This window comes from Hyaena hyaena, unplaced genomic scaffold (genome assembly GCF_003009895.1).
Source record: "Hyaena hyaena isolate Hyena2069 unplaced genomic scaffold, ASM300989v1 scaffold_38, whole genome shotgun sequence".
Lineage (NCBI taxonomy): Eukaryota > Metazoa > Chordata > Mammalia > Carnivora > Hyaenidae > Hyaena > Hyaena hyaena.
In genome coordinates this window covers 1,592,509-1,619,715 of record NW_024080670.1, presented here as the reverse complement: position 1 = coordinate 1,619,715, position 27,207 = coordinate 1,592,509, and the positions used below count along the sequence as shown (strand labels likewise).

At 45.0% G+C, this 27,207-nt stretch overlaps 1 protein-coding gene and 1 pseudogene across 6 annotated transcripts in view; one reads left to right on the top strand and one right to left on the bottom strand.

Moving 5' to 3' along the window:
• NUP214 (nucleoporin 214) overlaps positions 1-27,207 on the top strand; it is a 102,346-nt gene that overhangs the window by 33,429 nt on the left and 41,710 nt on the right. For all 6 annotated transcript variants that reach the window (XM_039229503.1, XM_039229506.1, XM_039229507.1 and 3 more), the window contains 7 exons: positions 1,253-1,338; positions 1,440-1,523; positions 11,231-11,491; positions 12,618-12,779; positions 14,978-15,077; positions 24,876-24,951; positions 26,253-26,331. In XM_039229503.1, the coding sequence (XP_039085434.1) occupies positions 1,253-1,338; positions 1,440-1,523; positions 11,231-11,491; positions 12,618-12,779; positions 14,978-15,077; positions 24,876-24,951; positions 26,253-26,331 (848 nt within the window). The remainder of the gene's footprint in view (positions 1-1,252; positions 1,339-1,439; positions 1,524-11,230; positions 11,492-12,617; positions 12,780-14,977; positions 15,078-24,875; positions 24,952-26,252; positions 26,332-27,207) is intronic.
• Positions 22,696-23,284, bottom strand: LOC120230212 (annotated as a pseudogene).

The window sequence follows — 27,207 nt, the reverse complement described above, 5'->3', positions numbered from 1 at the left end:
TTTGAAAATTAACGACTAGAGGGGCGCCTGGGTGGCTCAATCCTTTAAGTGTCTGACTTCAGCTCGGGTCGTGATCTCCCGTTTCATGGGTGTGAGCTGCACATCGGACTCTGCGCTGACAGCACAGAGTCCACATCAGACCCTCTGTCCCCCTCTCTCTGATCCTCCCCTGCTTGCACACTCTCACTCTTTCTCCCTCTCTTTTTCTCTGTCTCTCAAAAATAAACATACATTTTTATTTATTTATTTTAAATCTTTTTTTTCAAAAACTATTTTTAATGTTTCTTTTATTTTTGAGACAGACACAGCGTGAGCAGGGGAGGGGCAGAGAGAGAGGGAGACACAGAACTCAAAGCAGGCTAGACGTGGGGCTCGAACTTGTCAACTACAAGATCATGACCTGAGCCGAAGTCAGACGCTCAACTGACTGAGCCACCCAGGCGCCCCTACAAACATTTTTTTTAATTAATTAATTAATTAATTTATTTATTTATTTATTATCTCTGGAGAGTTTCTTTTATTTTTTTTTATTTTTTTATTTTTTTACAAATAGTTTGTCAAATTAGTTTCCACCTAACACTCAGTGCTCATCCCCACAAGTGTCCTCCTCCATGCCCATCCCTCCTCCCCCCCACATCCATCAGTCCTCAGTTTTTGTCAGCATTCAAGAGTCTCTCATGGTTTGCCTCTCTCCCTTTCCCCCACCATTTCCCCCCTTCTTCTCCCCCATGGTCCTCCGTCAAGTTCCTCCTAATCCTCCTATACGTGCAAACATATGATATTTGTCCTTCTCTGCCTGACTTATTTCGCTCAGCATAACACCCTCAAGGTCCATCCATGTTGCTACACATGGCCAGATGTCATTGTTTCTCATTGCCGCCCTACAAACATTTTTAAAATAAGAAGTTACCTGGCAGAATTAGGTTGACTAGCTTGTCTAGAAACTCAGACTTGTCATTTTGAGTGGAAAACGTTCAGACCCGGCTGTTAGACAGTTTTCCCCTGAAGTTACCAGGGTGATTTTGTGTTTGTGCCTTTAGGCGGAAAGCCCTCTGTGCTGAAGCACTGTTAGCGCTATGGGAGGGGGGTGCAGGGGGACTTTGAGATAGTCTCTCTCTCTCCTTTTGGATCAATCACATTGATTGCTCAGATTTCCTGTTTCTATACTGGGGATGTTCCCATCGCTGGCATTTGTATTTGGGGAGATTTCTCAGGTCGTAGTTGGTTTGCAGGTAACATTCTTCTCTTTCAGTTTTGACAGTGACCTTGAAAGTCTCCGCAATGCCTTGCTGAAAACCACCATAGAATCCCACACCAAGCCCTTGCCCAGAGTGCCAGGTGAGTACTTTTTTCCTCAGTCTTTAACTCTATGTTCCCTTCTGTTGATGCCTTAAAAAAACCAGGTCTTAAGTATTTACGGGTTCATGAATTTCTTGCAGCTAAACTGTCCCCCGTGAAACAAGCACAGTTGAGAAACTTCTTGGCCAAGAGGAAGACCCCGCCAGTGAGATCCACTGCTCCAGGTAAAGGAAACTGGTCCAGAATTTTTTAGCACAGAATATGCAGGACCTGGTATAGAAGTAGGAAAGGGGTCTGTGTGTCCGCGTTTCCCTGTTGTTCTTCATGGGAAATAGAGGAAATGTCCTCAGAATCTGTCGTCCATCTGAACATTGGAGTAGTGAGCAGCTTATCCGTACAGGACACAGCAGTTCGAGGCCGTCATTTCTGCTGCAGCCATGATTCCCAAGGGTTTGGAGGAGACCGAGTTGGCTCCTGGGACCCAAGCCTCTGCTTTGTTCGGAGATGTTTTACTTCTCTGATTTGTGTGGGGTTTTGAGTAGAATTGCATTTGGGGGAGAAAAAAAATCACTTAATAAATAAATAAACTACTGGTGAGGGAATGATGGCGAAACACACTTGCCTGGAAAGAAGTCCTGTGACTAAGGAAACACTGTTTTTTCCCTTAAGTTATTTAGATTTATTATCTCCATTTTTTTTTTAAAAAATACTTGTCACGTGTCATTTCATACGTAATTATGTTTTGCTTTAGTGCCCGTATTTGCTGTTTTCTTTGAAATTCTCTTTTGAGTTGAAACTTCTTTTACACCAACAACAGATGCTTTTTGGTAATTAAAATAGAAGAAGGAAATTTAGGGGCTCCTGGGTGGCTCGGTTGGTTAAGGGCCCAACCTTGGCTCAGGTCGTGATCTCACGGTTTTTGAGATAGAGCCCGGGTAGGGCTCTCAGCGCAGAGCCCACTTTGGATCCTCCGTCCCCCTTCTCTCTCTGCCCCTCCCCCTCTTGCACACTCTCAAAAATAAACTTTTTTTTAAAAGGAAATTTAACCTTTACTGTACCATGATTTATTAATTTTTCTCAAATCATATAATGTTGAATTAGGTAAATCAGGACAAGAATTCTTTTTTTTTTTTAATTTTTTTTTTTTTAATGTTTTATTTATTTCTAGGAGAGAGAGAGAGAGACAGCGTGAGCAGGGGAGGGTCAGAGAGAGAGGGAGTCACAGACTGAAGCAGGCTCCAGGCTCTGAGCTGGCAGTCAGCACAGAGCCCGACGCGGGGCTCGAACCCACGAACTGCGAGATCATGACCTAAGCGAAAGTCAGACGCTTAACCGACTAAGTCACCCAGGCGCCCCTTGAATTCTTAATAGTTTTTTTTAATCTAAAGAATGTGTTTTCTTGGGATATAATTGGAAAAATAGAGAAAAATATAAAGAAGAATAGAAAGTAACTCTAATTCCTCAATCCAGATACATCATCAATTAGTTCATGTTGGTTTACTCCCGAACGTTTTTCTTTAGATATGGAAATGTGAGTTTTCAAAAGTGAGACTGAGACTAGAACATTGGTGGTTTTGCGTCCTAATGAGTTCTGAGTGGGGGATGGAAGAGAAGTCTCAGCAACGACATGGACAGATTGGAACCCCTCGCGCTGCGGGTGGGAAAAGGGCACAGCCACCATGGAAGACAATTGGATAGTACCTTAAAATGTGAGAGAGAGAACCACGGTGTGATCCAGCAAATCACTGGTGCGTAGATGCCCAAAAGAAGTGAAAACAAGGACTCAGACATATCTGTACACTCTTGTTCATAGCGGCACTACTCATAGTAGCTGAAAGGTAGAAGCAAGCCAGAGGTCCATCAGCAGCCGAAGGGATAAGCAAAACGGGGTATATATGCACCTCAGAAAGGAAGGAGAATCTGACACGCTACACTGTGGATGAACCTTGAGGACGCTGTGCTGAGAGAAGCCAGTCACAAAAAAACAAATACTCTATAATTCTGCTTATATGAGTCCTTAGAGGATTTCATTCTTTTTTAGATTTCTATGCACACACCCCTCCCCACCCCCCCACAGTCCTAATCCATTCATCTGTCAATGGACACTTGGGCTTTTTCCAGAATTTGGTTATTATAAATAATGCTACAGGGGCACCAAAGCATCCGACTTTGGCTCAGGTCATGATCTCATGGCTCGTGAGTTCGAGCCCCACGTCAGTCTCTGCTGACAGCTCAGAGCCTGGAGCCTGCTTCAGATTGTGTGTTTCCCTCTCTCTCTGCCCCTCTCCCACTCACATTCTTTCTCTCTCAGAAAATAAACATTAAAAAAAATTAAAGCTGCAGTAAACATGGGGTGTATGTATCCATTTGAATTACTGTTTTTCTTTGGGTAAACATTTTGTAGTGCAATTCCTGGATTGTAGGGTAGCTCTATTTTTATTTTTTTTGAGGACCCTCCATGCTGTCCTCCACAGCGGCTGCACCTGTTTGCATTCCCACCCACAGTGCACAAGGGCTGCTTTTTCTCCACATCCTCACCAGCACTTGTTATTTTTTATGTTTTTGATTTTAGCCATTCTGACAGATGTGAGGTGATCCCCTGTTGTAGTTTTGATTTGTGTTTTCCTTACGATGAGTGATGTTGAGCATCTGTTCATGTGTCTGTGGGCCATCCGTATGACTTCTGTGGAAAAATGTTCATGTCTTCTGCCCATGTTTTAATTGGATTTTTCAGTTTTTTGGTGTCAAATTGTAGAAGTTCTTGGATTTTGGATACTAATCCTTTATCAGATGTATTTGTAAATACCTCTTCTATTCTGCAGGTTGTCTTTTAGTTTCGTGTAGAAGCCATTGATTATGACATAGTCCTCGTAGTTTATTTTTGTTTCTGTTTCCCTCACCTCAGGAGGCCTCTGTAGAAAGATGTTGCTATGCCCGATTTCAAAGAAATTGCTTCCTGTGCTCTCTTCTAGGATTTTTATGACTTCAGGTCTCCCTTTTAGGTCCTTAATCTGTTTCAAGTTGTGTTTTATTTTTTTTTTTTAATTTAATTTTTTTTTTGAGAGAGAGCACGTGTGTGCGCACACATGAGCAAGGGAGGGGCAGAAAGAGGGAGAGAGAATCCCAACTAGGTTCCACGCTGTCCGCGCAGTGCCTGACAGGGGTCTCAGATCCACAGACTGTGACCTGAGATCGTGACCTGGGCTGAAATCAAGAGTCAAATGCTCAAGCAATTGAGTCACCCAGGTTCCTTCTTTTTTTTAGTTTATTTTTGCATTTGGTGTAGTAAAGTAGTTTAATATCATTATGCTGCGTATAGCAGTTCAGTTTTTCCAACACCATTGGTTGAAGAGACTGTCTTTTTACCGTTGCATATTCTTTCCTCCTTTGTCAAAGATTAACTGAGCATATAATTGTGGGCTTATTTCTGGGTTTCCTGTTCTGTTCCATTGATCTATGTGTCTGTTTTAATGCATTAGTAACGTACTGTTTTTTGGATTTTTGTTTTTTGTTCTGTGTGTGTGTATGTTTTGGTTTTGGTTTTTTGTTTTGTTTTGTTTTTGGTACCATACTGCTCTGATTATTTCAGCTTTGAAATACAACTTGAAGTCTGGAATAGTGTTGCCTCCATGTTTTGTTTTTCTTTTTGAAGATTGCTTTGGCTGTTCGGGGTCTTTTGTGGATCCGTACAAAGTTTAGGATTATTTGTTCTAGTTCTGTGAAAAATGCTGTTGGCATTAACTGTATGGATTGCTTTGGGCAGGAAAGCTATTTTGACACTACTTGTTCCTCTAGTCCATGAGCATAGAATGTCTTTCTGTTTCTTTGTGTTGTCTTCATTTTCTTTCATCGGTGTTTTGTAATTTTTAGAATATAGGTCTTGCTATTGTTTTTCATGAACTACCTGAAAATAATTTGCAGACAGGACTCACTACTCCTAAAATATCAGTGTGTGTCCTTTAAAAACAAGATGTTCTCTTACACAATAATACAATAGTCAGAGGCAGGAAATTTAACTTCGACAGAACACCGTTACCCGGTATGCAGTCTGTACCCACAGTTCGCCAGCTGTCCCTCTTCGGGCCTTCATAGCGACTATTTTTTTTTTTTTTTTAATTTTTTTTTTTTTAATGTTTTATTTATTTCTAGGAGAGAGAGAGAGAGACAGCGTGAGCAGGGGAGGGCCAGAGAGAGAGGGTGTCACAGACTGAAACAGGCTCCAGGCTCCGAGCTGGCAGTCAGCACAGAGCCCGACGCGGGGCTCAAACCCACGAACCGCGAGATCATGACCTAAGCGAAAGTCGGACGCTTAACCGACTAAGCCACCCAGGCGCCCCAATATAGCGACTCTTTTTTAAAAATCAAGGATCCCATTTAGCATTGTATGTTGCACTAAGTTGTCATTCTCCTTAGTCTCCTTAACTTGGCTTTCCTTGTCAGCTTTACTACCTGGTGCTTTTCTTCCGAGACACTGACATTTGGTTTTGCCTGTTTTTTTGTGGTTTTTCATGCTGTCTCCATCCATTCATGTATTCTCTGGATGGGTTTCTCTTGTTGCACAGCAGGTTTGCAAGAGCCCTCCGTGTCACGGGTAGCCGTGTTTGGTTTTGTTGCTGTTTAGAATTGGGCTGTATAAATGTGCTGCGTTTATTCTTTCATTCTCTTAGTGGATGCTTACTGTTTCTGGATTTTAGCTGTAATAGAGTAGAATGTCATTCTGAACGTCTTTGTACATGTCGTTGGGCACAGACCGATACCTGTCGTATTTGGTCACATGGCTAGGAACGGAATTGGTTCCTACTCGGCCCACACGCTCAGCTTCGGGAGATTCTTCTGTACAGTTTTCCAAAGTGGGTGTACCAGCTTATTTTAGTCTTACCGTCAAGGTAAGACTATTTCAGTTTTCTGCATCTTTGCCGAGCTTACTGTTGTCAGTCTTTTTCCTTTGAAACTCTGGTGTAACCGTTTTGTGCGGTGCTAGGATTCGGTTAATAGATGACTTCCATGAAGTGTGTGATTGCCATCTTTTGCTCGTTTACCGATTGGGTGATGGGTCTTCCTGATTTGTGAAAGTTAGCATTCACTCTGGATACCAGCCCTTTGTTGGTTATATGGGTCATAGGTAGTCAGCCTATTTGCCTCTCGGTGATGTCTTTTGGCAAACAGAGATGCTTGCTTTTAAAAGAGACTTACGGGCCTTTTCTCCGCCAGTTGGTGCTTTTTGTGTTCTGGTTGAGAAACCCTTCTGTAGTGCTGGGCAGCAAGAGGACGCGTGTACCTTTACTTGTGTCCGGAAATGTTCACGTTTTCCTTGCAAATTTAGATCTACCGTCGACCTGGAATTGACTTTCTTTTAAATGACTGCATTGAGGTGTAATTTATATATCACAAAATTCATCTCCCATGAGCGTAGAGTTTGATGGTTTTTATTAAACTTATAGAACTGTATAGCTGTCACCACTTTCCAGTTGGGGACCGCTTCCACTGCTCAGGAAGTTCTCTCGTGCTGGTTTGTACTCATTCCGTCCTCTGCCCCCAGCAACCACTGATGTCTTTTCTTTCGGTGTGGATCTTCCTTTTTTGGAGATTGTACGTAAATGGGATCATATGTAGTTTTTCTGTTTGGTTTCTCTCACTTCGTATGTCTTTGAGGCTCCCCCATGATGCATACGTACGCAGGTAGTTCCTACCACCTTTTAATTTCCGAATGGCAGCCCACTGTGTGGGTGCACCATGTTTGTTTACACGGTCTGGAACGGATTCATGCCTCTGACATTTGTGTTTTGTATCTAGATATCTGATCATCCTAGTAATATTTCTTTTTTTTTATTTTTTATAGTTCATTTATTTTTGAGACAGAGAGAGACAGAACATGAGCAAGGGAGGGAAAGAGAGAGAGGGAGACACAGAATCCGAAGTAGGCTCCAGGCTCTGAGCTGTCAGCACAGAGCCCGATGCGGGGCTCAAACCCACGAACCGCGAGATCATGACCTGAGCTGAAGCTGGAAGCTCAACCGACTGAGCCACCCAGGTGCCCCCATCCCAGTAATATTTCTTGAAAGGACTCCTTTCCTCCCTACTTTGTGGCCACTTTTGTTACAAATCAGTTATCCTTGTATGTAGGTCTGTTGATCTCATACACTGATTGGAAACCACTGCTACTACATTACCTGAATTAACTTCTACTAAAGTAAAGTCTCAATACTGTTCTTCTAAATCCTGAAACTGTGCTGTCAAATACAGTAGCCTCTTTAAATTAAATTAATACAGACTAAATCAACTTTAAAATTCAGTTATGCAAACCCAGTAGCCACATTTCAGGTGTTGAGTAGGCACATGTGACCAGTGTTTACTGTAACAGGAAGCATAGATGAGTAATTTCATCATCACAGAAAGTTCTACAATCTAGGACAGGGGTTGGCAAACTTTTTTTCTTAAGGTGTAGGTAGTAAATATTTTAGGCTTGCTGGCCTCATGATTTCTGTTGTATCTGATCCAACTCTGCCCTTGTGATGAGGAAGCAGCTACACACAGTATAGAAATGAACGGGCTTGTCTGTGTTTCGATGAAACTTTATAAAAATAGGTAGCTGGCCTGTGGTCTTAGTTTGCTGACCTATGATCTAGAATGTGTTGGCTCTTCTTGGTGCTTTCCATTTCCGTATTAATGTTGGAATTGTCTTGCTAAATTCTGTATCCCTCGACCCTAGAAGAAAAGTTGAGATTTTGATTGGGATTGTTAAAATCTCTCGACTGACTTGAGAGAATTGGCATTTGTGTTGATCTTTCAGTTCCTAAACATGGTGTATGTGTATTTGGGTCTTGAATTTGTGTCCGTGTTTTCTTCATGAAGGACATACACATCTTCTGTTAGACTTATTCCTAAGAGTTTAATATTTTTGATGTCCTTATAATGGTGGAGTTTTTCATTAAATTTCATTTTGTTTTAGGTTAGATGGGATAATAGAAGTATGTTGGATTTTTGTACGTTTGACCTTGTATCCGGCAGCCTAGGTACACTCATTTATTCAAATAATGTCTGTAGCTCTTTCTTGGACTTTCTATGGGAATAGTTACATTCTCCATAGACACTAACACTGTTGTTTCTACTTTTTCATCCTTTATTTTTTCTTTCCTTATTTCATTGGTTAAGATGGTCCGTGCAGAGTCCTTTAAAGGGGTGAGCGGGCATCCTTGTCTTGAGCTCAGAGGGGACACTTTCTGTATGTTCCCTATGGGACATGAGGCTTGCATCTACCAATACGATTTGTCTTTTCTTTTCTTCTGTTAACATGGTGTTCTGCCTTTTCTCATCCGAGTTAGAGTTTAAGCAGAATAAGATTCTTTAGGTTTCAGTGGGCCCCTTTTCTAATGCCAGGAGGTAGCTGCATCCTTGAGCCCAGCAGGGAGCAGCGCACGTCAGCTGTGAAGACAGTACTGCTGGGAGACTGGGCCATCCTCCCCCCCACCCCCCCGCCCCCAGCCTCGGCGAGTGAGCGTAGCCCTTGTATGTCTCACCCAGTGGATCTCCCTCCATCCACGGTCAGCAAATGGCGTCACAAAGACGAAGGAGGAAACTCCGAGGACTCCTGGGTTATATCAGGCCTTGGGCGTTCCATAGTTATGTCAGTCAGCCTCTCCGCCTCCAGTTCTTGAAGGCAGTGGATGTGAACCGTCTCTTGTTGCTTTGACCAAGGTTTTAGAGAACCTTGTTAGAGCAAGGTGGCCCTATGAAGACGTGAGGTTTGTGTTTGTTTTCTGCGCATGCTCTTACAAGTTACCACAGGGTTGGTGGCCGACAGCACCATTGATGATCTCCCAGTTGTGTGGGGCGGAAGTCCCGGCGCAGAGGGGCTCAGCTTTGTCCTCTGCTCAGGGCGCCCAGGTGGGAGTCAAGATGTTGGCTGGGCTGGACTCTTGTCTGGAGGTTCTGGGGAGAGTACGCTTCTAAGCTCATTCTACTTGCTGGCACAATCCAGTTCCTCGCAGCTGTAGGACTGAGGCCATGTTTCTTTGCTGTGTGCTCCCAGCCCCTTGGCCTGTAAGCCAGCGAGGGCTTGTTGAGATCTTCTAGTGCTTCAGTTCTCTGACTTCCTCTTCTACTTCCTTCCTCTGACTTTAAGGGCTCATGAGATTTTATACTGGGCCCCCCGGGATAATCAGGGCAGCCTTCCTATTTTAAGACCAACTGAGTAGTAACCTTCATATGTCTGCAGCATCCCTTTGCCGTCTAGCAAAGCATAACTGTGGGGGTGGCACAGGGGCGAAGGTCATAGGGTCACGGTTCTGCCTAACACGGGCCTCAGTCTGAGGTTATATTGTTTAGAACAGGGTCAAGTTTATTTATTTGTTTTGAGAGACAGAGACAGCAGCACAGTGGGGGAGAGGGAGGGAGAGACAGTCGCAGGCAGGCTCTGCACTGCCAGCACCGGGCCCGAAGCAGGGCCCGAACCCACGAAGCCGTGAGATCATGACCTCAGCTGAAGCCAAGAGTCAGATGCTTGACTGACTGAGCCACCCAGGCACCCCACCCTTTCTAAGCCTTAGTTATAAAATCTAATCATAGCAATTTTTAATTTCTAGGCTAGCGATTAGGATTAAATGGGATCATTTACATAGATCCCTTTTGTAGCACCTGGCACCAAGTGAGTTCTCAGAAAATAGGCACTGCAGTTTGACGAGCAGCGCCGGTGGTTTGGGATGGAATTTCCCGGTGGCCCTGCTGCGTGGGCGCTCGCACGACAGTACTCTGGCGGAGTGGCATCTGGTAGAACTTCCATGGACGAGAGAAATACTGCGTCTGCTCACTCCAGTGTGGTGGCCACACGTAGCTGTCATGTGGCCGGTGAAGCTGACGACTTGAAATTTTTTGTTTGTTTGTTTGTTTTATTTATTTCTAGGAGAGAGAGAGAGAGAGACAGCGTGAGCAGGGGAGGGTCAGAGAGAGAGGGAGTCACAGACTGAAACAGGCTCCAGGCTCTGAGCTGGCAGTCAGCATAGAGACCGACGCGGGGCTCGAACCCACGAACCGTGAGATCATGACCCAAGCGAAAGTCAGACGCTTAACCGACTAAGCCACCCAGGCGCCCCACGACTTGAAATTTTTTTAATTGCTTTCAATTCTTTTCATCTTATGTGGTCACATCTGGCCAGTGGCCCCCAAGTTGACTAGTGCAGTGGTCCCAGCAGGTCGCATTGGTTTTCAGTCGCATTTGCTTATTGTGACAAAATCTTGCAGAGTGATGGCCCTGTGAGGCAGGCAGGCAGTAAATATTAGCAGGGGTTTTAGACAGAAAGGGCTGGGTCTTTTGTTTGGTGTATGGTTTTTTGAGTATACAGGAAGTACAAGTGGATTCCAAAATGGTGTGAAGCCTTCCTTATTGCTTAACAGAAGGAAAAAAAAAACCCAGGGAAAGTCAGGATGAATTTCAGTGACCTTTTTTTTTTTTTCTATTAAAACCTGATTGATTGAAAAAAAAATCAGTCGATGGTCGGGCATGTTGGAGGCGCCAGGACTGAGGACCTTGGGTCTCCCCAGTTCGTGCGAGGCCTGTTCTTAAAAGTTTGTTGTCGGAAAGTGACTCTTCGGTGGGAGCTTGTGTGGTACTTTCCTGGTTGGTTGTCATTCTGCCGGTAGCGGCTTGAAGTGTCCTGCATTTGCACAGTGTTTGTTCAGTCTCTTACTTCATGTTTGTTTGTTTGTTTGTTTGACGGTCCAAATGTTCTTGTCCACACGCAGCTCAGGTTTTCAAAGCTTCATTTGAGCAAAGACCCAAACCCATACATGTTCACCTTCTTCCATGGCTTCTTCCACTTAAAAGAAGGCATGACCAAAGTGTTTTTAAGCTGGACATTTCTGTCGATGGTGAAAATCACGTAGCTTTCAGACTTGCTTGAACCGTCTCTCTTGTGTTTTGTTTCGGCCTTGGTAGCCAGCCTGTCTCGGTCAGCCTTCCTGTCTCAGAGATACTATGAAGACCTGGACGAGGCCAGCTCCACGTCGTCCGTTTCCCAGTCTCTGGAGAGCGAAGACACGCGGGCGGCCTGTAAGGATGAGGACGCGGCGGTGCAGGTCCCCCGGCACGCACCTGTGGTTCGCACGCCTTCCGTCCAGCCTGGCGTCTTACCGCAGGCAGCGCCTTTTGCGAAACCTCACCTGATGCACGGGTCGCCCGGCATGATGGGAACTTCAAGTGAGTAAGCGGTGAGGTCCCTGTGGGGTTCGTGTCCGATGGAGGAACCGTTCCTGGCTTTATACAGTCACACCAGTAAGTCTGGTCCGGCCCGTCTCTGTTAGTATTGCAGAAATTAGAAGACAAATTCAAAGGAGGTGGGTCCCCTTGGAAGAGGTAGCAAGGGGGGGACCCTGCTGGGCTCACACTGACACAGCTTCCCTGTTGAGTTCAGCTTGTGTTTCTAAAACAGGTGTTGGGGTGGCCAGCTGCCTCAGTTGGAGGAGTGAGTGACTCTTGATCTCAGGGTTGTGAGTTCAGTCCCCACATTGGGTGTAGAGATTATATACAAACATACGTAGAAACAGCAACAATAAAAACGGTGTTTTCAGATGCACGAGGAGGAGGCCGTTTGCCTCACTCTGAGGCCAGATCTCCATGCTCATGCCTTTCAAATCCTAGTTCATTTCAGCTCCTTATGTTAGCATATTCAGCCCTGGAACATGCCGGCTGCCATGCCTGTTGTTAGTATTGGCTCACAAAGGTAACCACTGTTGGACTGTCACACCTTCAATTCAAGAGCGTCAGGATTTCGCATTGAAGAGAAATTGAGAGCGCTTGTGAGCAGGGCAGAGGAAGAGGGGTAGGGGGAGAGAGAGAGAGGGAGAGATCTTAAGCAGCCTCCATGCGGAGCCCAACACAGGGCTCGATCCCACAAAAACCATGAGATCGTGACCTGAGCCAAAATCAGGAGTCAGCCACTCAACCGACCGAGCCACCAAGATGCCCCGCACTCAAGTGACTTCTAAGAACAAACACTAATCGGGAGGTGCTGGAACGGAGAGATTTTACGAGAGGAGAGTGAGGAGTTGACCTGTGTTGGCCTAAAAGTTCTGTCTCGGTCTGTGTCAGAGGAAATGCCTGTGTCAAGTGCTGTAGCTGATAGACGTGGGTGGGCATGTCACACATGGCATCTTTGGAAGATAGAGGCACCAGCCTAGGAGTTTACTGGTGCTTTTTTTGTGTTCGTGCTGAAGCCTTTTAGCCTTAGCATTTTCCCTGCAACCTCACACTGGAGTATTTGCCATCTTCACTTCCATGCGCTCCTCTCTGACCCACTCTCTCACTTGGGTTCTGTTTCCTTCAGTGTCTACATCTACTGGCAAGCTTATTCCTCAAGGGGCTGATAGCACAATGCTTGCGACGAAAACCGTGAAACATGGCGCACCTGGGCCTTCCCACGCTGTCCCGGCCCCCCAGGCGGCCGCCGCGGCAGCACTAAGACGGCAGATGGCCAGCCAGGCCCCAGGTAAGAGGCCGCCCTGTGTTCTGCAGAGACCGACGGGAGCTGTGGCGGTCACCGGCCGGCACAGCACAGCCCAGGCAAAGTTGGTGCTCTCTGCTGCCCTTGAGAAGAGAGGGCCGCGGGGACAGGCCCCCACCCCCACCCCTTTCTGGAGAGAGGGTTCCAAGAAGGCAGAGACTAGATCTGAAGCCTTTTCACTTTAAGGGGAGGTATTAGATCCGCCCTATTCAGTCAAGTGGGAGATCAGTGGGTTTTTTGATGAAGTTGTTGATCCCTACTTTTGAACAACATCTGCTTTAAGCCCAAAATTAATCTTTGCTGTTAGATCATCTAATACTATTAAAATTGCCTGATAGTGTCATAAGGATCCCAGCCACCCTGGGAGCTGAGTAGTCGTGTGTCCGTTTTGCTTCCGAGCAATGTCAGGTGAGTGAGGGGAAGGTTACCCAGCCAGTAAGTTTCAGAACCCAGCGCCACCCCTCACCCTGTCTGTTGCAGTACAGCATTTTCTTAAGATCGCTGCGTTAGCCTTTATGGATGAAAGTCCAGTGAACTGATCATAATCAGCACTTGCATTTTGTCAATGCTTTGTGGCTCTCTAGAATTTTCTGTGTTAGGATTTCTAAGTTGTTGTCCTCAAGTGCTTTCAGTTATCACTAGTTCATCAGTTCATAGAAGCCACTGGTTCTCAAGCGGAGGCTCTTCCGCACCCCTCGTTCCTCCCCAGTGGTTGGCAGCGCTGCTGGCATCTAGTGGCAGAGGTCAGGAATGCTGCGAGAGATCATGAACTGCCCCGGACACCCCCACAACAGAGGATTATCTGGGCCCAAGCTGTCAGTAGTGCCCAAGTCAGAAACCCCGCTATGAATCAAGTGGTTGTGTGTTAGTTGAATAAAATTAGTTTTTAGTTTTAGTGCTGCCTGGAACATCTATCTCTTTGGGCAGTTGTTTTTAAAAAACTAAAAAGACATGGTGGTTTGATTAAGACAAAAAAGGACGATCAGCGTTCTAAGAACAGTTGAAATATTAAAACCCTTATTAAGGCGTCTGGATAGGAAAGAGCACAAATAAGACAACTTTGTAAGGTACCTTTGGGCCTTCAGAAGAAATAGAATTCTCTGATGTTTTCTTTAAACGTGAGTGGAGCAAGCAGAATCTTGGCGTTGTGCTGACTAGGCCCCAAATCTAGCTGATTGAGTTGATTATTTATAAACTTAAAATCTGCCAGAATGTAGGATTGTTCACTTGGCAGGAGGCAGTGTGATCTCTGTTATGATTTTGGAAGCCGAAATTTCTAAGGTGTGGGCACATTTGAATGTGAAGGATGAAGTGTGTGCAGCCGTGGGCAGGATAAGCCTGGTCGCTTCTCTGTAGAGGGAACAAAGCGGACTGTCACAGGCCCGCCGCCCACCTCGGCCACGGCCTTCCGCTGCGCCCAGCGTGTCCTTAGAGGGATCCAGGAGCTTTGCTCAGGCCTTCTTGGTAGTTACTTAGCAAACATCAGGAGTCAGGAAGCATTCTGGAATGCAGTTTTAAATTCTAAGACCAAAAAAAAGACGTGAAAGCTGACACGCCTGATAAGAAGGTGTCTGTCCCCATTGCCATTCAGGCTCTTGCTCATTGCAGTTCAGGCTCTTGGTCTTCCCCCCACTCCCCCCGCCACCCCCTATTCTTGTCCAAGCTCCATTTTCCACATCTTATTCATGTGTCTTGCCTCACTAAGCCATGAAATCCTTTAGAGAAGAAACAAGATTTTGGACATTTTTTGTTTTCCCAGCACCTAACAGAATCTGGCGGTACTAAGCTGCCCATGTGAAAGAGTGTTTGGATGGGTGTGTGGATGTGTGGGTAGCAGAAAGCCTCAGTCTGAACACTGCTAATGCCCTTGCTCTTTCCGCCCTTTTCCAGGATGAGCCAACGATGTGGCAGGTACCGCCCTATAAAAGCCGGTCGGGGAATTCTTTTTCCCTAAACTAGTACATTTCATTGAGTTGCACAAGCCTCATCCCATAATCTTTATGAACGGAGTAGGCCAGCTGTCACATTGATCATAGAGCTGCAGAACCACCCAGAGTAGATTTACTTTATATGATAAGATTACATCCTGCTTGAATTTGTGTCCTGGTTATGTGTTTATATGTGGTTGGAATTTTTGATCTTTTACTGAAATTAATATGCCCTTCTCCTCTCTCTTTCAATAGCTGTAAGTACTTTGACGGAATCAACCCTGAAGAATGTCCCTCAGGTGGTAAACGTGCAGGAACTGAAGAATAATCCTGGAGCCCCCTCTGCTGCCATGGGGTAGGTTACTGCTTCCCAGGACGTTGAAGCCGTGAGCTCTTCTGTAATAACGAGGAACTGCCTGCAGGGGGCAGCAGTGCTGCCGTCACGGAGATTTGCAAGCAGAGCCTTCGCTTCCCTTAGGTTAGATCTCCAGTCCGCGGCCCCCTCCCCCAGGCAGGGGGAAGAGCGGAGGGGCATGTCCTCATTCTGAACATAGGGACGGTGGACACCAGCATCACCCAGGGAGTTGGGATCTGGTGATCAGTCCAGCAGTGGGAAGAGCGGCCGAGACCGCATTTTATTCCCTCATCAGGCCCGCCTCGGCCCGCCCCTGTCCTCTCCCCTCCGTGGAGCAGGCCTGCTTGTTGCTCTGCTCTGGCCTTATTGAGTGGCCCTGTCTCACTGGCCCCCCGGCCTTCTCTTTACTCCACGTCGGTCCATGTACCAGCACTGCCCGTTCCAGGGCTTTCTTGGTTATCTCAGGGCCATACTAACAGCCCAAAACAAGCCCACCCACTTTTCTATCTTGTAGTGACCTTGACGCTTTGGTATGCTGTTTATACCCAGATGGCACTTGTGGTGGTTGTGAACTTCCCAAGGGAAAGAGCTGTGCATTAGAGTCTGGGATTTACAGCTTGATTCCTCATGTTGGGAAAGCAGAGAAAAGCCACCAAAAGGCAGAATAGGACATATGGCAGGAAAACCCAGCTTAATGGTGAAAGCAGTATGGTCTGGTGTCTGTGAGATCCTTCACCTGTTAACCATGGAGAAGTACCTCTTAGCAACTGCACTTAACCTTCTTAAACTTTGTTCCCTCACATGGTTCATGGTTCATCTGAGCAGATCTTTGATGAGGGCTCTGTCGGAGGAGCAGTTCTCAGTTTGCGCTCTTCTCTGACACAAAAAATAGGTGCAAAAAAATCAGAAGGAATCTTGAAGGAACTTTCTCTTCCTTCCCTACAGGACTGGGCTCTAGCACAGTTCTTGAACTTGCATGCCCAGCATGGTGCCTGGAATGTAGTTCCTTTTTATAACCATTTGTTGAGAAATAGGTTAACTCTAAGCATAATTGATAAATGCGAGAGCGCCTTTCCCAGTAAGAAAGCTGGAGAAAGAAACACATTCAAGTCGTTTTTGGATTCTGTTAAGCAGTAGTTTCCTTAAGTGTATTTTAGGTACTCAGCTTTGCATTTAACTTTTTCTGGCTGTTTCTCAGGTTTGTTACAGGATGAGCTTCTATATTTCTGCCATTAGTGTATCTCATGCTCACTGGCTTCATCCATTAAATCTTTGACCAACCGTCCTGTTGGAGGGAAAAGGGTTTGCCAGCGCGAGCCCACGGCTCTTCTGATTCCTCCGCGGTGCTCAGTCCCTTTGGGTTCATCAGATTCTCAAGGGCACGTGCTATGAGTGTGACACTGCCCTGGGGGTTAGGGATGCAGTAGCTAAGAAGACGTGCCAGCTTCCAGCGCTTACAGCACTTAGATCTTAGAAAACAACCACCGAACTGGCAGTTACACGAGGAGTTACCCGATGGCAGTGCAGTAAGTCAGGTGAGAAAGCATAGAATGAGGCGTCCTGATGGAGTCCAGGTTGACGGGGAGGCTGGGAAGGAAGAGATGGTTTAGCTGACAGGGAACAGTGACCAGAAGCTGCTGGCGGAGAGAAGGGTGCTCTGGACAGAGGACGCAGAGTGTGTGGAAGCCCAGACCTGGGACAGGACAGAGCACGTGTGAGGCGGAGTGGCTAGAGGCCTGGCAGCAGGCGGAGTGTGAAGACGGGGGCCGAGCGTGGTGGGAGAGCCGTTTGTTGGTTTGTTTTTACCAAAACCCTCCCGACACATCATTTCTTTCAGGAATTTTGGCGTTCGTTTCTTTCTTCCAACGAATGCTTAATTAAATACTTAATACTCTGTTCTAGGGACTGGGGATAAGGCGTTTAAACAAAGCAGGCAAAAACCAGCCACCTCTGCCCTAGTCACGGGGAGACAGACAGTAAGTGCAATGAATAAGTAAGAACAGAAGTGTGTAAGGTAGTGACAGGTGTGATGGAGGATGCTGAAGTACGGAAGGGGTTTAAGGACAACTGTCCTGGTGTGAGCTATAGTTTCAAAGAGGCCACAGAAGGCACTTCTCCTCCGTGGCTACTGACTCCAGTATCTCAGAAATACCAGACCATGTTTGCTTTCACCATTAAGCCTCATCTTCCTGTCTTATGTAAAATTATGGCTTCCGGTGGCTTTTGACGCTTGACATTTGAGTAAAGACCAAAAGGCCAGGGAGCAGGTCTCAGGAATATCTTAAGGAAGCGAGCTCCCGGCACAGGGCCTGTAGTAGGAACCAGTCTGGCAGGTTTAGGAAAGCCAGGAGGCCGCCGGTGGTGGAGCGGGAGGGAGAGCGCTGGGAGGCGGGGTCGTGGGGTCCTGGTCCCGTAACATCGAGTGAGCTTTGGTCAGGACCTGGCCAATGACCATAGGATGCTTTGGCGCGGTTGTATGACCTGCTCTGATTTGTTTTGTTTCTTTTAACTTTAGCAAAATTTTTTAATTGAGGCACAATTTATTTATAGTAAAGTTTACCTTTTTTTAGTATAAAATTCTGTGGGCTTTGATAAACAGTTGTGATGACCTGTGGTTTTGGCAGGAAGCTTCTGCTTCTCTTTTTATTTGTTTTTGAGAGAGGGAAACAGCACAAACAGGGGAGGGGCAGAAAGAGAGAAGGAAACAGAGAGCTGTCAGCACAGAGTCTGATGCAGGGCCCGAACCCACGAACCACAAGATCATGACCTGAGCCGATGTCGGACTCTTAACCGCCTGAGCCACCCGGGAGCCTCAATCCTTTGCTCATTTTTTTTTTTTTAATGTTTTTATTTATATCTAAGAGAGAGAGAGAGAGACCGCGTGAGCAGGGGAGGGTCAGAGAGAGAGGGAGTCACAGACTGAAACAGGCTCCAGGCTCTGAGCTGGCAGTCAGCACAGAACCCAACGCGGGGCTCGAACCCACGAACCGCAAGATCATGACCTAAGCGAAAGTTGGACGCTTAACCGACTAAGCCACCCAGGCGCCCCCCTTTGCTCATTTTTAAAATGGGTTATTCGTCTCCCATTCAGGTGGCTTTTCACTTTCTTGATAGTGTCCTTTGAAACACAGAAGTTTTCATTTTAATGAAGTTCAGTTTCTTTTTTTCTTTTCTTTTGCCTGTGCTTTGGGTGTCATATTTAAGAAACCATTGCCCAGTCAGTCGTCACAAAGATTTACACCTGTGTTTTTTCCTAAATGTTTTAGTTTCAGCTCTTACATTCAGGTCTTTGATCCGTTGTGACATAATTTTTGTAAATAGAATGACGTCGTGGCCCAACTTCATTCTTTGGCGAGTGGATAGCCAGTGCTGTTTGTTGGAAAGACCCTTTTCTCCCCCCCATTCAGTTGTTTTGGTGTTAAGTAAGGGTCAAGATTCATTTTACTTATTTTTTTTTTTAAGTCTGTTTATTTTGGGGGAGAGAGAGTGGGGGGGATGGGCAGAGATGGAGAGAGAGAGAATCCCATGCAGGGTCCCCACTGTCAGTGCAGAGCCCAACACCGGACTTGAACGTATGAACCATGAGCTATGATCTGAGCTGAAACCACGAGTCAGACGTTTAACTGACTGAGCCACCCAGGCTCCCTAGTCTGTGACTTTTAATTGGAGTATGTAGACCATTTACACTCAGTGTGATTATATCATGTTGGGTTTTAGTCAGCATAATGCTGTTTGGTTTCTATCTGTCTCATCTTCTTTTTGTTCCATTTTTCCTCTTTTTCTGCAGCTTCTTTGGGGTTGAATATTTGTTATGATTTCTCTTCTTTTTTGTTGGTTTATCAGCTGTAACACTCTGTGTTAGTGTGTTAATTATGGGATTTCGTTACAGATTATAGTGTCCATCTTTAACTTACCCCAGTCTTTCTCGAAGTGACATGGTACCGCTAAAATACCACATAAGGATCTTAGAGCAGTATTCTTCGATTTCTGCCCTCCCTTTGCAGTATCATCATCGTACATTTTCTTTCTATCCATGTTTTCAATTTCATGACACCTTGTTATAAATAAATAGTTGATTATCTTTTAAATAGATTTTTTAAAAATATTTACTTATTTTTGAGAGAGAGTGGGAGTGATCAGGGAAGGGGCAGAGAGAAAGGGGGAGAAAAAGAATCCCAAGCAGGCTTTGTGCTGACAGTGGGGCTCAAAGCGGGACTCGAATTCACGACTCATGAGGTCATGACCTGAGTAGAAATCCGGAGTCAGACATTTAACTGACTGAGCCACCCAGACGCTGCCGCTAAATAGATTAAAAGAAGAAAATCTTTTGCTTATGCGGATGGTTTTATCATTTCCAGTGTCCTTCATTTCTCTGGGTTTCCTTCTGCTTGAAGGGCTTCCTCTCTACCATTTCTTCAGGTGCTGGATCTTCTTCCAGCTCTTGTGTGTCTGCTGAAGAGTTTGTTTCACCTTTGTTTTTAAATGATCTTTTCACCAAGAATTCTAGGTTGACACTTTTTCCTTTCACTGACTTAAAGGTGTTGCCCCACTTTAAAAATAACTGTAGTAAGGACCATAACCTTGAAAGAACTTTGATCCTTAGGTTTTTCTCATTACAAATGTTCATTGTAGACATAATAAAAAACAGATAGAACAGAATTAAAATCATCTTTATTCTCACCATAAATGCTCAGTTACCGTCTACATACGATTCATCTTTATTCTGTAAAAGTTTCATTTCTTAAAGTTTGAATACTGCTGCTTTGTAACTTCCTGTTTCAGCTTTGTCATGGAACTTAGTTGTGGACATTTTCCACGTCCTTATAAGTTCGTAACAGAATTGTGTGCTCACATTTAACATAGTTCTTCTTCAGAGCTCTAATGCAGCTCTAGTTTACATTATTTAAGTTATCTGGCATCTGCACATTCATGCAAAAACCGCAGTTTGAGTTCGAAGACTTTTAATGATATTTTGGAAAATACCTGATTCTTCAAGGGCATAAAATTGACCAATAGGGTACAGTGGTTGGCAGTCACAATCTTCACTGACAGACATAAGAAATTCCTAAAAATGAACTGATAACTTTCTCTTTTCCCCTCCACTTGTTGACATCGGAGATGTTCACCTTGTGCTGTTACCGGCGGTGCCAGACAGAATAAATCATCAGGCCCTGCTAAATTTCTATAGGCTAAATTCTCCCGTGCAGCATTGCTGAGGCCAAGGGGGCGTCTGTGTGCTTGGATATTTACCTGTGTGGACTTGTGACTCTTGTTGGCATATTTATTTGTCTTCCCGCAAGCAGTGTACGGTGGCCTGCCTGCCCATGTCTCTGCCCGGAGTGTCACATTTATTATCAGACTGAAGGGTGACTGCCCATCTGATAGGTGAGAAAATGGGCCGATAGCTTTTGTTTTCCGTATCTTCTATCATCTTCTTTCTTTTTCTCTCCTGCTTTCTGTTTTGTCTGTTTCTTCATTTGCTCTCGAGATGCGGTCCTTTCTCCTTACTTGCCTTCCCTCTCTTTAAACTATTACCAAAAAAATTCCTAGCTCATTGGTTAACTTGAGTAGGTTTCATGGTTTGGATCTGCTATGTCCTTTGTGAGTACATAACCAGATACTCGTGGTCATGGTTAAGATTTATCCAGATAGAGTATAACCAGCTTTCTTGTTTTTTTTAAAGCCCTTTAAAGTGTTGAAATAGGGGCACCTAGTTGGCTCCTATTGGTGGAGAACGCAACTCTTGATCTCAGGGTCGTGAGTTTGAGCCCCGTGTTGGGTCTAGAGATTACTTTAAGAAAAAATGTTGAAATAGGGCGAAAGAACGAGTAGTTGCCCCCTTTCACAACAGTATATTCACCTGGTAAAGTTTATTAACGTTTAAGGGACCATAAAGAAAGGGCTTAGCTGACATTTTAATGCCTCCCGGTTTTTACAGTTCAGTCTTACACCCTAGTGTGGAGCGCGCACCCCTACAGCACGCGCACGGCAGCCCGCTGGTGCGGTGGCACTACTAGGGGGTGGCAGACGGCAGAGAGCAGAGTGACTTCTGCGTTCCGGGCGGTCTCTGAGACATTTCCCCATGTTTATGATACTTGGTATTTTCCTCTGCAGTTGGTTAATCTTTCTCAGCACAGGCTGGGGCCCTGGGAAGCCAGAGAACTCAGATGCCGTTGGAAGGGTGTTTCTGTGTGAACCACTGAGACCTATGTGAGCCCGTCACTCGTTCACGTGTTTTATTTTATTTTTTTCACTTGGAAATTTAACTGTATTTACAGATGTTCTCCTGTAAACAAAGATGACATTCTGTCCCTTTAAACGATCATAACTAAAAGTTTCCAGAAAAAACATTTACATAGTTTTAATCTTCCTGCATAAAACTGTATTATGGGATGAGCAAATATGGGATGGTCTAAGGCATAAAAACAAAACAAAAATCTTACCTAGCATGGATCTCTACTGATAGACAGAATAAAGAATTATACCCCTTAATGTGCTACTGCAGAAAATGAAAGCATGATGAGTTGGGGGAGAGGCAGACGCTTCATAATGGTCTTGTATAGTTTAATTGTGGTTGTTCAGGATTGCTCTTGCAGCTTAGTACTTATGCAGACTTAAAAAATAAGTCATTACTGAAAAAAGGGCATAGACTTTTTTACACAGATGTTCCTACCAATGGAAATCTGCAGATAGTGGTCTGTTCTCATCATTCAGGCCAATTAATAAAATAACAAACGCATGAAAAGAAATTAAAAACACAATCATCGTGTGACTATCTGACTTCTAAAATGAGAATTCTCCTTGAAATCAGCATTGCTCAGTAGTTCTATAAATTTGAATTTGTTATAGCCAAGACAATGTACAGACAAAATAAAGAGTTGAAAGTAAAATTATTCAGATCACCTACTAATTATCATTTTATCTGCAGTGATCACTTTTAAAAAATCCTTTAAATTTTTTGTGGAAGATAATCACTCTCACATCATAGCCAAGTCACAAGGAACTGCAGAACATTGAAAAAAAATGTATCCCTGCGAAGTGAGAGAGAAAAATCTCTATAAACAAATAAGTGACAGACAGTCCTATAACCTTTTAACAATCTTTACCATAGCATGAAGTTTTGTTTTTTTTTTTTTTTAAATGTTTTTTATTTATTTCTAGGAGAGAGAGAAAGAGAGACAGCGTGAGCAGGGGAGGGTCAGAGAGAGAGGGAGTCACAGACTGAAACAGGCTCCAGGCTCTGAGCTGGCAGTCAGCACAGAGCCCGACGCGGGGCTCAAACCCACGAACCGCGAGATCATGACCTGAGCGAAAGTCGGAGGCTTAACCGACTAAGCCACCCAGGCGCCCCAATATAGCATGAAGTTTTATTAATAGTTAGCAGTCAAATGTATTCCAATCCCGGATGGTTACCATCTTTGATGACCTAATTTTTTATAATGAAATTATAAATGCAACATCTGTAAAAGATCAGATAAATAGGGAGTCTGGTTTTATTGTCAGGTTTACATTTTTGTCAAGTGCAAGGACGACGACCAGCTAAGACATGCATATTCCAGTAATGACCGAAGTAGTGACTTCCGCTGGCATTTCTTCTGTGTCTCCCATTTCCCCCACTGTTCTTCACCCAAATAATAAAAGTAATACAGTTGCAGTTAAGTTTATTATTATCAATGGCACTCTCGTCATAGTTCTTACAGATCGAATAAGGTCCATTAGCTGAGATTTAATTCCTGGCTCCTCTCCGAAACCACCAATTCCCTGGTCTGTTCCCCAGCCAGTATTCTTGAGGAAGTGCTCTTCGTGCAGCCGGCCATGGCATTGACGCAGAGCAGGGCCGCCTGCAGCAGCGAGTATAACCTAAGGGCCGTTGCCGCCCGGAGCCGCCAGAGGCCCAACCGATCTTTCTCCTGCCTGCTTGGAACCCTCTCTCCATTTCTCTCTGCCTCTCCCCCACTTGTGCGTGCTCTCTCTCTCTCTCAAAATAAACTTTAAAAAAAAAAAAAAAACAGCACGCAGGTGTCGCCGGTAATTCGATGTCATTTGCAGCCTCCGCAGTCGGGATGTCTCTTTGGAGTGCCAGTGCAGTGCCGCTTCGGCTTGCGGTCCTCGTTCTTCAGTTTCGGTCGTGGAATGGAGCACGTCGTCAGATGAGGTTCCGATAGTCCCTCTTGGGCCTGCACTGCTAGAAAGTGGAATTCGGTCATCCCTCTGTTCTGTTGCTCTCCTGGATCGTGACAGATCCAACGTGGTCCTTTGTCAGCGACTGCGCCAACTGCGCTGACCAGCATTTCTCTGCAGGGCTGTCATGTGGCCCAGCACGTGGGTCCCATGAATTCCTAATGTGTGTCTGGGGGTTTAGAACACCCGAGAGATTTATAGCATTATCACAAGCAACTGGAACAATAATTAGGCTCCACTTATTTCATGTGTGATTTAATTGCGTCATAGCTCGGTTTGGGGTGCAAGAAAATGTTCTAAAGTTGGATACGTGGCTGCTCTTATTTTTACAAAACGACAGTTTCTTTTTTGTTTGTCTTTGAGAAAGCATAAAAGATTTTCATTTCCCTTGTGATTTTTATGAGCTCAGACCACATTTTACCCAGGTCTGCCATGTCTGTCTGGGGCTCCCTCGGCCCTGGAAGCCTCGCTTGCACACTCCTCCTTCCCATGGGGGGGCATCTCTGGGGAGCAGAGATGTGTTTCTTTGGAGAACACATTTATAGCTTTTTCTGTCTTCGGGGAAAAGCAAAGGGGATTTGTTCCATTGAAAATAACTCCATTTTTTCTTGTCTCAATCTAATAAAGTTTGGGAAGCTCTCTGCATTAATCCAGCCGAGAATCGTGAGGTACTTGTAAGATCGTTGAATCATTTGGTGATTTTCTTCTGTGAGGCATGGGCTCATTTTTGTCCTCTTCTTCCACGTTAGTTTTTTGATGGAAAAACAGCAGTCCTCCCTAGTCTAGGGGGAATTCAGAAAAAGAAAACCAGATCCCACAGCCACTACTGCTATGCTTACCAGTCAGAGTCACTTTGGACTGAGGACAGATAACTGAATGGCTCCCGGGAGCCAAGAATAGAAGTCTTACCCTTGATCGCATTCAGCAGGCGAGTTTTTCCCCCTCACACGTTAATGCTAAATAATTATTGAAATAACCATTCCTTGCATACACCACGTTAACGTTAAGATCTCTTTCCTGCAATTAGCGAACACCCTTTCCACACTGCAGCAGAGGTGCATGTTGTATGGAACAGCGGTGCCTTTGAATCTCTTGTACACTGCCCTGGTGAGCACCGGGCTCTTGGGGGCGTTGCTGTGAGAAGCCCAGTGTATCCTCTTTGAGAAGTGCTTGGGAGCCACTTATCACAGCAGATCGTGTACATCCCATGGGCCCTGTCGAACATTTTCTTAGGCTTGGAAAAGAGCATCAGGCATGTGAGTTCTAGACTCTCCCCGGAGTCTAGAACTGAGGATGGGGGTGCAGGAGGGCAGAGCATGGAGGAGGCTTACTCTCCAGGTAAGAAAAAAAGCTCTCCTTCTGAATAATTTTAACTTTTTTTCTCAGGATTGCAGAAAGAGAAAAAATTTTAAGCTCAATGCTTTAACTTTTATGCTGAAGATGCACATTTTGTGTAAACAAATTATTCTTCAGAAAAGTGTCAGATGGTTTTGGGTAGAGTCCCAAACAGATTTTACACAACATCGGTATCATTTATTGGCTAAAAGCTAGGCACAGAGATGAGGTCATTTTCACCCCTCTGCCTTTCCCTTGAGTATACACTTTTGTGTTTCTCAGCTCTTCGGTGGCATACTCTACAGCCAAGACCCCCCACCCCTCGATGGCTACGGCAGCCGCCAACCCGGCGAAACAGGTAACTTCCTGATTTTTCCTCTCATGAACAGCCATGTGACATCTGTCTTTGAAACTGAAGACAGTACTGTTTCAAGTCCTGCCTTGTAAGTCCAACAAAGACCTGTGATCCTTTCCCTATAATTTATGCTGATCTTGACATAGTAGGTCCATCAGGGCCTGAGATTGCCTTCGTAGGGCCATTTGACATTCTGCGCCTAGGAATCTTGGGTCCTAATTCTAACACCTTACAATCGTTTGGGTTATTTGGGTGTGTCGTTTACTTACCTTTAACATTATCTTCCTTAACCCGTACAACAACCATGTGCGTCAGAACAGGGCAGCTGTTGCAGTGTTTCCCTAATGAGAAGCTGAGGCTCAAGTGCCCGATGCAAGCTCACGTGATTAGGAAATGATGGAGCCAGAGCCGGAGCCCAGCCCTTGTGTGTGTGGCTTTTATACCATACTGTCACTATCAGTGCTTAGGTGGGCTGGCTTCTCCGGCTTTCTACTGCAGTTCCTGTTTTTCGGAGCTTGTGTGTCCAGTGGTATTCCTTATATCTGCATTTAGACTTTTGCCTGATAAACATCGCCTCTTACAAAGATAGGTCATATCGTAAACCGTGACACAGTCCAGAAGGAAACAATCAGAGACAGCTGAAAGGTAGATCACGCGATCCCCAAAATCTCCCTTCCTCAAGACCTGCTTTCTCTGCCGCTCTCACCTGTCTCTGAGAGGAGTACTTTCACATCGTGTTTGACAGTGAACCTCACAACTTGCCTCTTGTGAGTTCTCAACATGGCTCTCTGATTCTTAGTTTGTTGTGACTTAAAGTGGCATTTAAGCATTTAGCATTTGGTCCTTCTAGAGGTTTCCATGTTGACCTTGGAGAACACAATGGTAGGCAGAAGTCATAACAAGTAAGAATAAAGGTACTTTGCCTGGAGATGGAGAAGTTGAACAGTTTTTCTTTTTAATTTTATTATAAGTTTATTGAGAGCCAGCACCCATTTCATTCAGTTCTTTGTTCATTACCAGATGTCCTGGTGCCTCTTACATGCCGGGCATTGTGCTGGACTCTGGGAAAACAGCCACAAGTTCTGTAGGCAAGACTGCATTCTTGGAGCTTGCGAATATTCCTATGTGCATGCTCTGATAGACAAGCATTTAAACATAGTGACTTTGGATTTTTAGGTTTTTAAAAATTAAACTAAACGAAAGTGTGCTTGCTTACTTTTAAGTTGTGTTCTTATTTTACATGTTTCTTTATTCTAAAGGATGGTAAATGGTTTCACATGAATGTTCTGCTTGTGTTGTTACAGGGATCTCTACTCAATTCCCTAAAGCCGTCGGGGCCCATGCCTGTGTCCAGTCAGTTGTCTTCTGGTGATAAAGCTTCAGGTCAGTTTGCATTTTCGTTTTAGTGGAAATCAAGGTAAAAGAAACCCTCCAAGGAGAGCTTAGTATTCTAGATCACAGAGGCAGCTGACATAGGAGATCATGTAAAGAGATATTTGAAAGGCCTCAGTTGATGAAGAGTGTCCAGCTGATCAGTGAGCCCATCGTTAGCTCTGCAGACTTCTGAGATTTGAGCGCAGTAGGAGAAAAATCTTAAGATGCTTAAGATTGCTTAAGGAGCAATAGCGTTGTCTTCCCTGGCCTTGCCGGATAATCAATCACAGTTACGGGAGGGGAGTGGAGCATGAACTGTATTCTTCTACCAAAAGGACTGAAAAGTCCTCTTGGTTCTCAGTGATAATTCAAAGCTTGTAAAATGCAGAAAGGAAAACAGATCTGTGCTAATACAAGATTTCAGAGTAGACATAGTAACGTCAGTGTCCAATTTTATGGCCTCACTTAGTTCCCAGTACCCATTCAAGCTTAGTGGTTCTTAGCTCAAATCAGTAGTTTTTACAGTTGCCATCGGTGCTTTGACCAAGGGGTCCACATTCCCCAAACCAGCTTGAAGCAGAAGAGCTCTCTTGTGTATAAGCAGGTGATGTGGCGTCTGCCCAGCATCCCCTGCCCTTGGCCCCTTCTTTATCGCCCCTTTACTTGGCCTGTGTCCCTTTCGGCTTCTGGGGCCTTGTGCCGCCCGCAGTTGTGTGTGCACGCTACCCCCTGGGCTCTGGTTTTTGTTTTCGCTCACGCTCTCAGGCGGGGCTCTGGGCAGATTCTGTTAGAGACTGGACCCCCTACATCAACCGCCTGCTTTCCTAACATTGTCTTCTCCTCAGCTGCACAGTCGTTCTGACTTTCTCTAGAATTGAAAGCTGT